The sequence below is a fragment of the Pogoniulus pusillus genome, chromosome 17 (assembly GCF_015220805.1).
Source record: "Pogoniulus pusillus isolate bPogPus1 chromosome 17, bPogPus1.pri, whole genome shotgun sequence".
Classification (NCBI taxonomy): domain Eukaryota; kingdom Metazoa; phylum Chordata; class Aves; order Piciformes; family Lybiidae; genus Pogoniulus; species Pogoniulus pusillus.
Window position 1 is genome coordinate 10,455,437 of NC_087280.1, and position 13,075 is coordinate 10,468,511.

Sequence of the window (13,075 nt, forward strand, 5' to 3'; positions counted from 1 at the left end):
GGACAAGTAAGGCAGAAGTGAGTGTACTGTGGCCATGCCTAGATCAGCTCAGAGCTGATCCCAGGCACTGAGCTTCCAGCCTCTGGTCCTGTGCTTGTTTTTCTGGTGGGTGAAGAAGATGTTGGTGAGAAATGCTGTTAGGCTTGAAAAAACAGTTACTGGGAATATGTATGTATAAAAAGAACATGTGTCTAAAGAACATGTTTTGTTGGACTAATGTTTCATGCTTATTAAAGATGAATGCTTTTACAAAGAATTGATTTACTGCTCAGTTGGGAGCAATTGTTGTGACTCAGGGTGCAGCTGAACAATTCTCTGAATTCTGCAGATGTGTCACCTCTGAAGAGCAGGGTGTGTCAAGTCAGAGCATGTTAGATCAAGACAGTCAAGGTAAGCTGCTGGGTACAGGCTGTGCAGGTGGAACAGACCAGGAAGTGTAGCTGCTATTCTGCACAAGAAGTGATGCTTGTTCCTGGGCCGTAGTGCTACGTAACTCACTTTTTCTTTCCTCTTCTTCCTCCCCACCCCCATCACATCTACACAGAGCGATTCAAAGCACATCAGTGTCTAATAATCCTTAGTTCTTACATAGCACTTTGGAGATTCTGGGCGTTTTACAGAAGTTACCTTTGTAATCCACACAACAGCCCTTTGAGGGTGGAAAACACAATTATCTGTGTCAGGCCGCACCTTTTGGGATGTGCTAATGCAAGTGAATTTGGAGGCTTTGGCGCTAGGAATGCCAGGATGACGTGGCTCCAAGGGGAAGGAGTGGCTGTGCTGCTCTGCAGACGAGCACTGCATGAAGGAAGCTTGAAAAATGTTGGAGAAGGATTTCCTGCAGTGTAGATGAAGGCAGAGTGCTGGGGTGGCACTTACTGATGCTTTCTGGTCGTAAGGAACACATCTCCAGTGACCTCCCAGGGAGAGGGACTTAGAAACTACCCTAAAAAGAATAGAAAGATGAGCTTGTGTTAAGTGGGCTGTAGGAAGCAGTTGGAAAGTAAAAGGACCAAACAGGGATGCTTTCTCATCTTAAAGAGGCCAAGAGCCAAATCCAGAAACAGGATAATAGAACAGAACTTTGCGATGAAAATATTTTGTTGAGGTTGTTGACAAATGGAAAGATGTTGCCTCTTGCCCTTGATGTGAGAGGTTTTGGGAAGGCTGCCTGCACCTGGCTGCTGCTGTTCTTGGTTGGCCCAAGAGTGTTAGAAAATTGCTGAATGAATTTTTATTTGTTGAACAGTTACATTACTTCTATTTGAAAAGCAAATTCTGGGTTTGTAGACTTGCCATTGTTTTAATGGCTCTTAACAGATGCTGCACACCCTAGGCTGAATTTCAAAGGCTTTTGTGCTGAGCAAATGCTGCTGAACATGTACAGCCTTGTTTGCTGCCACACAACACCATGCTTAGGCAAAGGTGAAGCTAAATATATTGCACTGACTTGTGCTAAGCTTTACAGGGCTCATGGGGTTTGCAGCTGCCTTTCACTTCAGGGTAAGTGTAAAAAAAGCAGGTTTGGTCTTTCAGAAGAGCAAATAGCTATAACAGTGGAAGCATCACACACAAGTGGAGGAAAATTGTCCAGTAACAACCTGGATCCTATCCTGGCAGGGGATTGAGAAGCACACAGGCTGGTGAGAAGTCCATGTATCTCTCCCAAACCACTTGTCATGCTGAAGAAAGAAGGGTGGTCTAGGAAAAAAAGAATTACAGACATACTTAAGTTTACAATCACAGGTATTTTTAGGGAATGCCTGTTTAGTGAGCCTTCAGATGAAGTGTACAAAATGTGGCTATTTCATCTTATACCACAAATCCTGTTACTTCAGTCTGCATTTGTCTGCTATGCGTCCTCCTTCCTATGCTGGAAGATGCCCAGTCCCTTCAAGACAGTGCTCCCTTCAGTCTGCTGGTGCTGGCCTTCTCTGCCTGGGAAGTTGTTTCCTAAATTTGTTGATAAGTTATCAAGCTGCTTTCTGTGAAGCTCACAAAACAACTACTGATACTGCAGAGAACTCTTAACTTTATACTGATACCTGATGAAAACAGCTGGATTTCCCAGGAAAGGAGTTTGAAGTTGTTTCTGTGGGTAATTACACCAAGGCTGAATAAAGCTGTTTGGAATGAGCAGAGCATTAGATGTATCTCTCTATTCCTATGACATCAATACTTCTGAGGTTTTTGGGAACGTTGATAAAGCAGTTACAGTGATCACAGAATCGTGGAATGGTCTGGGTTGGAAGGCACCTCCGAAGTCCCTGTAGTCCAACCCTCAATATTTAGCACTTCTACACTGTTTTTGTTTACAGTGCACTACATAAATTTCTTGTATTTCATCCTGTCAACTGAGGAAGCTTTTTGGTAGAATCTTCTGTGTTCTTGTTTTTGTTGCAGTTGCATTAGAGGGGGAAGATGATCTTTGTTATGCAAATCTGTTTAGTCATGCTCTCAGATTGAAAGACGTGTGGATGTCCTGACTGTAGATGCTGCAGGTTATTTTGGTCATATGCTGTCACAACTATGTGAAAGGGATGCTGGGAGGTCGATTGCAAAAAATAGGATGCATGTTTAGGCCAGAGTTATGTTTTCCAGCTGCATGTATGGGCTGGTACCCTTGCACAGTTTGGAAACCTGCTTTATAGTGTAAGGTGTAAAACCTAGCTTAAGCTAGGTTTGTGTTGGTCCCTGGTTAGTCCTATGGCAATCAGAGGATCTGCAGCTAATGAAAGCACAGCAACATTTCAAACTTGCTGGCATTTCAGAACAAACCCTGTCTGACCTTTCAGCAGTGTCATTAGTTGTAAAGTTATTTCCTTGGGTTGGTTTCCCTGCTGCTGTAACTCGGCTGTAGGATGGCATATTGTTATGTTCCCTTTCTGTCTTTGATGGGCACAACACACATTGATGTTAGTGGCAATTAGTGTGTAGTTAGTGTGTATGCTGAGAACAGGATCTGCCCCAAATGGTCTCTGAGTTGCGTATTCCTTCCCTGGGAGTTTGTGTCAGGTTCTTTGATCATTCAGAATTCACAGTTTTGAAAATGTAAGGCAATTTCAGGCCTACAATTCTACCTACCACAGAACTGCACTAAAGGAACAGCAGTGAGATAAAGCAGACCAGACTGTCACTGCTAGGTTAAATAAAAGCTATTGTGTTCTTGTTCTTGCACTGCAGCAGGAGGAGATTCCCAGTGTTTGAAGGTTGCTGCCTTTACCTGTAGTGTGCTGGTTTAATTTAAATAAAAAATGAACCTGTCATTGATACCCTTGGCCATAGCCTAAACCTGTTATTCCAAAAGAAAAGAACAAACCAGTACTAACTCCATAAAAAAGGCAGTAGATGTAATTAAACCTCTTAGTACTGAAGCAGTGAGGGAGAAGATGCCCCAAAGTGGCAGCCTTCAGCCACCCTGACAACAAGTTCCTTAAAAACATCAGCACCTTGGCAGTGTCCTCGGGGTTAACAAACACAGATGATTTAGGATCAAAGGCAAAGTAAGTACTGGTGTGCTCATCAGAGTGCCCTGTTATTTGTTCTCTTCATTTTATATTAAGGATATCTCACTCTGATCTTTTCTGCCAATCTCATCTGTGTTACATGACATCGAGACAACTCCACTTTGAAGTAGATCATCACAGGCAAACATTTCAAAGTCCATATCAGAATCTTTTCAAAGTGGCCTTAATGACACACTTTTGCCAGCTGGCTTGGGTATGAATGGATTGATACCAATGTTGAGGCTGATGTCAGTAATTCTGTATTCCTTCTGTTTGTTTTCCCAGACTGATGGTTTTGTGCTGTGTGCACTTATATACCTCTATTTGACATTGTTTGCTGTGGAGTCATGAGTCTGAAAGACAAGATCAAGTGACACATCCAATGCACCAGTCACAGGAAGCTAAAAACCACAAAAACTATGTTGTGCTTTGATGATTAAATTGAATGGCTCTGGGCTTCCTTAACCTCCTCTGAAATGCTTATTGATGGATAGGTTTTTAACGGGTTTAGTGTTCTTGCTTCAGAGAGGGATTTACTGTTGGAAAAGGAGAAGGTGGTAAACAAAGGTGTCTGTAGGGATTTGTCAGTCTATATGTCTCAGTTATCCTGATCTGCATGGAGAGTTTGCTGTGGAAGTAGTGGCTGTGGCACAGTCAGCTGTTTTGTTCGGTGGGTGTAGTGAACTATTAGTGAAGTCAGGGAAAGAAAATTGTTTGAAAATGGACAGCTCTGCATTTAATATTAGTAATTTTAATGTTTTGATTCTTGCACTGTTCTTTCTTTTATACTGAAATTACTAAAAGCTGTCTTAGATAACGACAGTTATCAGGGATTGGTCAGTGTTGGTGCAACACTCTGTACACATTGAAGGTGCCCAGTGAGAGACTTACTCTAGTTTCCACTGCATCTGACACCTGCGACCTCATGGGAGTAGCATTCCCTCCATTTCCTCCTTCTGAAAGCATCTCTCTTAGATTTCAATGAAATAGAGAATTTAAAGTTAGTAGTAATCAGTGCTATTTAACATAGAATCATAGAATGATTTAGGTTGGAAGGGACCTCAAAGATCATGCAGTTGCAACCCCCTGCCATAGGCAGGGACACCTCCCACTAGAACAGGTTGCTCAAGGCCTCATCCAACCTGGCCTTGAACACCTCCAAGGATGGAGCAGCCACAACCTCCCTGGGCAACCTGTGCCAGTGTCTCACCACCATCACTGGAAAGAACTTCTTCCTAACATCTAGTTTGAATCTCCCCTCTGCCAGTTTCAACCCATTAGCCCTCATCCTGGCATTGCAGGACCTTGTCAATAGTCCCTCCCCAGCCTTCCTGCAGGCCCTCTTCAGATACTGGAAGGCCACTACAAGGTCTCCTCGAAGCATTCTCTTCTCCAGGTTGAAAAGCCCCAATTCTCATAGCCTGTCCTCATAGCAGGGGTGTTTCAGCTCTCTGATCATCTTTGTGGCCCTCCTCTGGACTCGCTTCAAGAGTTGGATGTCCTTCTTGTGTTGGGAGCTCCAGAACTGCACACAGTACTCCAGGTGGAGTCTGACGAGAGCAGAGTAAAGGGAGAGAATCCCCTCCCTTGCCCTGCTGGCCACACTTCTCTTGTTGAATTTCATAAGGTTGGCCTGGACTCACCTCTCCAGCTTGTCCAGGTCCCTCTGGATGGATCCCTGCCCCCTAGCAAGTTAACTGTGCCACACAGTTTGGTGTCATCTGCAGACTTGCTGAGAGTGCACTCGATTCCTCTGTCCATGTTGCTAACAAAGATGTTAAACAGCACTGGTGCCAGCACTGACCCCTGAGGGATGCCACATGCCACTGGTCTCTATGTGGACATTGTGTCCTTGACCACCACTCTCTGTGTGCAGTCATCCAGCCAATTCTGTGTCCAGCAGTGCTCCACCCATCAAGTCTGTGTTTTTCCAGTTTGGTGACCAAGATGTCATGTGGGACAGAGTCAAATGCCTTGCACAGGTCCACATACTGCATTAGGTTCTATGTCCACTCCCAACAAAGGTTTATTTTCACATCTTCTAACAAGGATTCATCTTTTTTTTTTTTTTTTTTAAACTTTTCTTAAAAACAAACAAACAAACTCCCAAAGAACCACACGTTCTGGTTTCTTGTGCATTATTCCATTCATATTCTGAAAAACCCTTTTCTTCATGGAAGATGTCTCAGATCAGTTTGTAGCACTCTTCTTTTCCCAGTGCTGTACCTCCTTTGAACAGAAGCTATCTTCAGTGTTGAATTTTGCAGTGGTTTTTCAAAACATTAAAAAATGCTTGGTTGTAATCTCAAGATTCAAGGAGTTAGTTAAGTCTGTATCTGTTCTGTTTTGGCACTCTAACAGTGTCTTTCCTCATAAGCATATTGCCTGTCAACAGAATTTTGTAGGTAAAGCAAAATTGTTATATAAAAAATTCAGCAGCCTGTGCACAAATCTCTTTCTGTCCTTTACTGAAGTTATGGTATGAAAAATCAGTAACTTTTACTGCTCTTCCATAGCCATTGCTTGTCATAAGGAGTGGAGTTGTGTATGGCTTGGATACAGCATCTGAGTCTTCAGAATTAGACATCAGCATTATTTTTGTGATAGCTAACACTGGTTTAAATCATCAGTTATTTAGTGCATGGTGTGTTACTGACAAGAAGTAGCTGTTAACCACACATGACTTTCAAAGTATGGGCCTGAGGGAATGCATATGGAAGACTTCTGAATCAAGTCCAGTCAATCTGTTTCAGTCTGCTGGAGTTCAAACATTTCTTTTCAAGATAATTTGTCTTAGCAGTGCATCCTTATAATGCGGTTTTGTGTCACAGGATGCAGTCATTACCCACTTTTCAGGGGAAGAGGGCTCTTCCACTTTTTGTCTCTCAGTTTCTTTATCTAAAAGCACAATTAGAATGTTCCTTCCATTCAGAAGTACTCTTAATTTTAAAATCATCTAATTATGTGCTTTATTCAGAGACAAAGCTCCAAGAAGATGAAGATTGCATAGATAATGGCTGTGCAGACTGCAAAGTGATGTCACACACAACATTGTTGCCCTACTTGTTTCATTGGCCAAAAGTTTTAATTAAGTGATCCAAATGTCAGGTCAGAGGTTGGGGGACAATAATTTAACTAAAAATAACTAATAATAATTTAACTAATAATAATTTAACTAAAAATAACTCCAAAGGTGTTTATACCTGAGGAAGAACTCAGGGTTATTTGTCTTTTCTGTGGATTTTTTTCCTTTGATTTGATACTGTGCTGGGTTTTTTTGTTGGTTTGTTTTCAGTGCAGCCTAATTTATGAAAATTTCACTTGACCTAAGCAGAGGTTGTATTTTAGACAAGACTATTGCTTATAGCAAACCATTTGAAAATAATTTTCACCACATTTCACAGTATCACACATTTCATGCACTAAGATATTGATTTGATTTAGTTACTTTCTTTTCAGTGTGGCACTGTGTTTCTTTAAAGTTTAATTGCATTAAAGAGCCCTCTGCAGAGCTACAAAGCTTCCTATCAGGACTTCACCCCGCCCTTCTTCTTGAAAGATTGTCTTGCTGCCTGTGGTAGGCTGTCCCTATGCCAAGCCCTCTCTGGGATCATGGCAGCAACAGCTCATCCCTTGCCGTTGTGATGCTTGGAGTGCGGTGTTACGCTGTCCTCTCTCTTCCTTCAAATGTCAAGTGTGATTTTGGGTGTTCTGTTGTGTCTTCCATTCTCTCTGCCAAAAAAGCAGAACAAATAATATGCTAGAGGGTGGTCACTCCAGTGTGTTAAAGCGAAACAATGAACTAATGTGCTTTGGAAGACAAGAGTGGCTGTGATGGTGGATGGAGCGCTCACAGGGAGAATCGAGAGGACTGTGCTGCAGACAATGAGTGAGGTCTTTGTTCCTCATTATTGCTGTGGCTGCTGCAAACACAAATATTCATTGCAGAAGACATGGCAGCAATGTTTCAAGCTTGCACAGAGGCAGCCATATCTTATCTAGGAGAATTTATGAAGAGCTATGTGATAATGGATCCCTTATTCCTGAGCATATGACTGAGTCCTAGGGAGAAGGGTACATCTTCGTATCTTATGATGTGAAGGAAGGAAACTCTAGCTTAATTAGAAACAGTATTCTTAAGGAGAAATTATTTCAACCTTGTTCTTTCCTTACTGTCTTTGAAAAGATGGAGCTTCCTCCTCTGCAGCACTCTAGAGAGCCTAGTGTTTCCTACCACTCCCATGGAGGGACTGAGGGCTACAAAACCAGCATGCACTTTCCATGCTCTCACGCATCCTTCAGGGATATGACAGTTAGAAGTTGACACCTTTATTCTGATGTTCCTCTCTTGGCAACAGTGTTAGGTTTTTGTGACTGTTTTGTCAGAAGTCTGTGGTACTGAGGTTGCTGTAGTACTGAGGTTGCATTACTTTGGTTTCTGAAAGTCTTCTTTACCTTGGGAAGTAAGCTAAAAATTAGCCTAATCATGAAAGGATACATTTCATAGGACTTGAACTTCCTGAGTTTCCATGTATTTAATACATGGAACAGAGCCTGGTCACCTACAAGTGAAAGGCTTGTTATGTTGTTGCCTATCTCCTGTGTTAGGCAGCTCCTGATAGCAGACCAGAAGTTTCACATTTTAATGTGGTAGTGTTGGGTTTTCTCCTGTTTGAAAGTGCACAGGAGGAATGAAAGAGTACAGTGCTTGCCAGTCCTGTGAAGAAATTGGTTTTGGCTCGCTGCAGGAACCGCCTGTGTTAAGAGGGAAGTCATTACCTGTTGTCTTGTTTAAGCCTGGATGTTATGGATTTGACCGGACTTCTTCCATGTCCTAGTGCTCCTTTTGACCCTGAGCATCCATGTAACTCAAGCCACCTCCTGATGCATACAGGCTGTCCCTCGAGTACTGCCAGTGGCCTCTGGGAAGAGGAATGGGGGAGTATTTCTTCTTGCCTTTCTGGCTGGAAATCTTCATTGCTGCTGCAAGCCAGCCTTGGCACCACAGACCTCCATCAGAAGTGTGCGCATCAGGCTTGATGCCTTCTGTAAGAAGAGGTCTCATTGATGGGTGTTTTCATTTTCCTGTGGGCAAGGCTGCCATCTGGGACAGTTCAGTCTTTGTCACCTGGAGTGCACACAGCCCAGTGTCGAGTTGAGTAGTCTTGCTTTCCTCATGAGACTGACAGCTTGGCACATGTGAACAGCACTGTAGTCATTCACACCGATTGCGTGTGCTAAATGCAACAAGTTGAGAACACAAAAATAGGTTGCTTTGATCTTCTCAACACTTTTCAATTAAATTTAATTCAGCACTCAGCTATTTCAAGTCATTTGCTTTTAGTGAAATGTGGAAAATCTGCTTCAACCAGTGCCTTCACTGCCTTAAACAAGTCCCACCTTGGCTCTCCTGGAGACACATGACATAGCCAAAGGTTCCTTTTAACCTACATCACTGCACAACCTGAAATCGATGCTGGACTGTGCTCTTATGTGGGGGCTCACTGATGTTTTTGTGAGGTAGCTAACAGCTTGAAACTAACAATGTGATCTGTAACGTAGCTTCATAATTTCAGCAGCAGCTTTTTTTTAACCGTCTCAGAAATAGAATCCCACATCTCCTGGAGGACCTTTAGGCTACAGAACCCAGAAATAGTTTTTCCAGGCATATTTCTTCCTTTCTCCTGCATAGGGTTTACTGATGGTTCAGCTGCCTGAAATTTCATTCACAGTTACTGTGTATAAGTGCAGCCCAAGTTTGGGGTTTTGGCTGTACTTTCAGTGTTCTGGCCTCAGCTCTGTAAAGCTTTGGGGTAAAACTTTATTCCTTCTTTCTCCACTTTCCAGGGTGTAAGACAGAGTTGAGCTTCCCCAGCTCACAGGAGAAATATAATTAATTGTAACCTGTTTTGCTTTGGAAAAATAAAATACTGTAGAAAACATTTTATCTTGATTTCAGTAAAGCATTTGACACTGTCTCCCACAGCATCCTTCTGGCTAAACTGAGGCAGTGTGGTCTTGGGCGATCAGGTAGTGAGATGGATTGAGAACTGGTTGAAGGAAAGAAGCCAGAGAGTTGTGGTCAGTGGGATGGAGCCTAGTTGGAGGCCTGTGACTAGTGGGGTCCCACAGGGGTCTGTACTGGGACCAGTTCTGCTCAATATATTCATCAATAACCTGGATGAGGGCACAGAGTGCACTGTCAGCAAGTTTGCTGATGACACCAAACGAGGTGGAGTGGCTGCCACACCAGAAGGCTGTGCTGCCTTTCAGCAAGACTTGGACAGGATGGAGAGTTGAGCAGGAAGAGATTTAATGAAATTCAACAAGAGCAAGTGTAGAGTCTCGCACCTGAGAAAGAACAATCCCAGTATAGGCTGGGGACCGACTTGTTGGAAGGCAGTGAAGGAGAAAAGGATTTGGGGGACCTAGTTGATGGCAGGTTGACCATGAGCCAGCAATGTGCACTCATGGCCAGGAGGGGCAATGCCATTTTGGGGTGTATTAGGAGGTCTGTGGCTAGTAGGTTGAGAGAGATTCTCCTGTCCCTCTCCTCTGCCCTAGTGAGGCTGCATCTGGAGTACTGTGTTCAGTTCTGGGCCCCCCAGTTTAAGAGGGACATGGAACTCTGTTTGAGAGTGTCCAGCGCAGAGCCACAAAGATGATTAAGGGAATGGCACATCTCTCTTATGAGGAGACTGAGGGAGCTGGGGCTCTTTAGCTTGGAGAAGAGGAGACTGAGAGGTGACCTCATCAGTGTTTATAAACATGTAAAGGGTGAGTGCCATGAGGATGGAGCCAGGCTCCTCTCGGTGATGCCCAGTGACAGGACAAGGGGCAAGAGGTGGGAGCTCAGGCATAGGAAGTTTCATTTAAACATGCAGAGGTTTTTTTTCACTGTGAGGGTGACAAAACACTGGAACAGGCTGCCCAGGGGAGTTGTGGAGTCTCTCTCTCTGGCCATTCTCAAGGTCCAGCTGGACGCATGCCTCTGTGATCTGGTAAAGGTGATCCCACTCTGGCTCTGGCAAGGGAGGTTGGTCTGGATGATCTTTCAAGGTCCAGCCCCTGACATTCTGTGGTTCTGTGTGTGGTCATTATTCCAGAAGGTTCAGGCTACATAAATGCTTGTTATTTTGTAATGGGTTTTAATGGCCATACAGCTGGGATAGAGCTCTTTTGGAGACCAAGAGGAAATTGTTTTAGTGGCAAATGGAGATTAACTTTCTTAAATGAGAAGAAATTACTTAACAGCAAAGGAGTCGTCTTTGTTCCAGAGCTGCTGTTTGTGTCCTGAACAGCCCTGCTTGGATTTTTCAGATTCAGAACAATTCTGGGAAAAGCTGGTGATTAGCTCAGAAGGACGGAAAGTTTCTGTTGCTGACTCTGCTGTTGATTTCTCTATCTGTAAGATGGCATTAATGATCTTTGCAAGTGAGCGCTGATAATCCAGTGGAGCATTGTGCTGCAGACTCTGGATAGAAGTAGCTGCAGATGCATGTAGTGAATAGTGGTAACAGATATTTTACTGTAGCCAGATCCTTTGGAGCAGCTTTGCTGGCTGGCTGGAGTGCTGCAGCAGCACCAGTCCTGAGTGGGGATCCTGGCTGCAGGCAGTCCCATCAGCCTTTCCAGCAGCTTGGGCACTAACAGCCTTGTTTCTGCAACATGCGTTTATGTTGTTGTCTCATTGCTAACACTGATGGTGGAAGGATTGTTACCAAGTTTGGGACACAAACAGTAAGTGTCCTGAAGGAACAGCTGATAATTAACCTATCTCTGTGTTTCAGAGATGAGCGAAACCAGTCCATCATCGTCAGTGGGGAGTCTGGAGCAGGAAAGACCGTCTCTGCTAAGTATGCCATGAGGTACTTCGCCACGGTCAGTGGATCTGCCAGCGAAGCCAATGTTGAGGAGAAAGTTTTGGCCTCCAACCCCATTATGGAGGTAAGACAGCTACCACACTAACCCCCACCCTCCAGCTGTCATTGTGATTCTTGGACTAACTTCAGCATTCATTAGAAAGAGCAATCCAAAAATTTTTAAGGCTCAAAAACCCTCAAATAAATATATATAAAAATGTTGTGTGTAACTCACCAGAGTTGCTTTAGGCATCATTTTGTGTAGTGGTTTGTGAAAGACTGAGAGAAGATGGAAAGTAATGTTTCAGTAGTGTTAATGTATTTCACACAGTTTTAAATGAATTCTACTTTAAATCTATTCAGCTTTGTAACTCTGATAGTAACCAAAGTGCTGGCCAAATTCAAGTGCAGGAGAGTGATTTTGTATGTGAAATTCTGAAGAACGTTAAAAAATTCTGGTCTTTCCCACTGAACATGTACATCATACAGTGAGGGCAGGTAGATTATACTTTGAAGTGGAGAGAGTTGTTGAGTAAAGCAAATATTCAGCTTCAGGAAATGTCATTAGGGAAGATAGACTGAGAAAGCAAAGTTGGGTGAGAATCATAGAATCAACCAGGCTGGAAGAGACCTCCAAGATCATCCGGTCTGACCTATCACCCAGTCAACTGAACCATGGCACTAAGTGCCTCCTCCAGTCTTTTCTTGAACATCTCCAGGGACAGTGACTCCACCACCTCCCTGGGCAGCCCATTCCAATGCCAATCACTCTCTCTGGGAAGAACTTCCTCCTAATATCCAGCCTATACTTCCCCTGGCACAACTTGAGACTGTGTCCCCTTGCTCTGTTGCTGTTGTCTGGGAGAAGAGACCAACCCCCACCTGGCTACAGCCTCCCTTCAGGTAGTTGTAGACAGCAATGAGGTCATCCCTGAGCCGCCTCTTCTTCAGGTTAAACAACCCCAGCTCCCTCAGCCTCTCCTCATAGGACTTGTGTTCCAGGCCCCTCACCCTCTTTGTCACACATAATTTCTTTCAGAGAGGAGAACATGACAGATGACATAATTTTGCTATAATTAGCTCAGACTAAAGTTTCAGTTCTGGAAATTCTGTAACTAACTGTAGTCAACTCCCTAAACCATTGACTTTGGAGCATTGCTGGTAGCAATTGATTGTGAGATAACATAGAATCATAGTTCCCTCCTGCTTTAAGAGCTCTGTTCTCCAAGCTCAGGAGATGCTGTAATTCTGATGATGTGGCCAAGCAGAAAGCATTTCTTAGGTTCATCTGAGTTGTTTTCTATGTCTTTGTCTATATGTGTCCATTAAAGTTGTAGCTGACATTAAGGAACTGGTTTAAGAAATGATTCACCAAAGAGAAACAGTCTTGGGGGAATTCCTTGAGAGAAGTGGTACCATCCTTAGACACAAGTGCGTGCATATGCACAACCTAAAATATTGATTCCTTCATAGATGTTTGGCATCTTTTTGCTGTGGCATGAAGGGTTAGTGGATAGACACGAGTAAAAGGAGTGTGTGCAGTGGAACGTGAAATGCAAAATGGTGCCATTGTTTTCTTTCTCAGGTAGATTTTAAAATGAACTGTGTTTTGTTCCCTCTTTCTTCCTGGCATGAGGAGTTTATGATACTCAAACTATAGCTGCCCCATCACAGTTGTGTGTGTCCTGTTGCAAGGTAATTGTGCTT

The 13,075-nt window shown here is 43.5% G+C and overlaps 1 protein-coding gene across 2 annotated transcripts in view; it reads left to right on the forward strand.

The window, feature by feature from the left end:
* MYO5A (myosin VA) overlaps positions 1-13,075 on the forward strand; it is a 110,574-nt gene that overhangs the window by 36,426 nt on the left and 61,073 nt on the right. For both annotated transcript variants that reach the window (XM_064157595.1, XM_064157596.1), the window contains exon 5: positions 11,297-11,453. In XM_064157595.1, the coding sequence (XP_064013665.1) occupies positions 11,297-11,453 (157 nt within the window). The remainder of the gene's footprint in view (positions 1-11,296; positions 11,454-13,075) is intronic.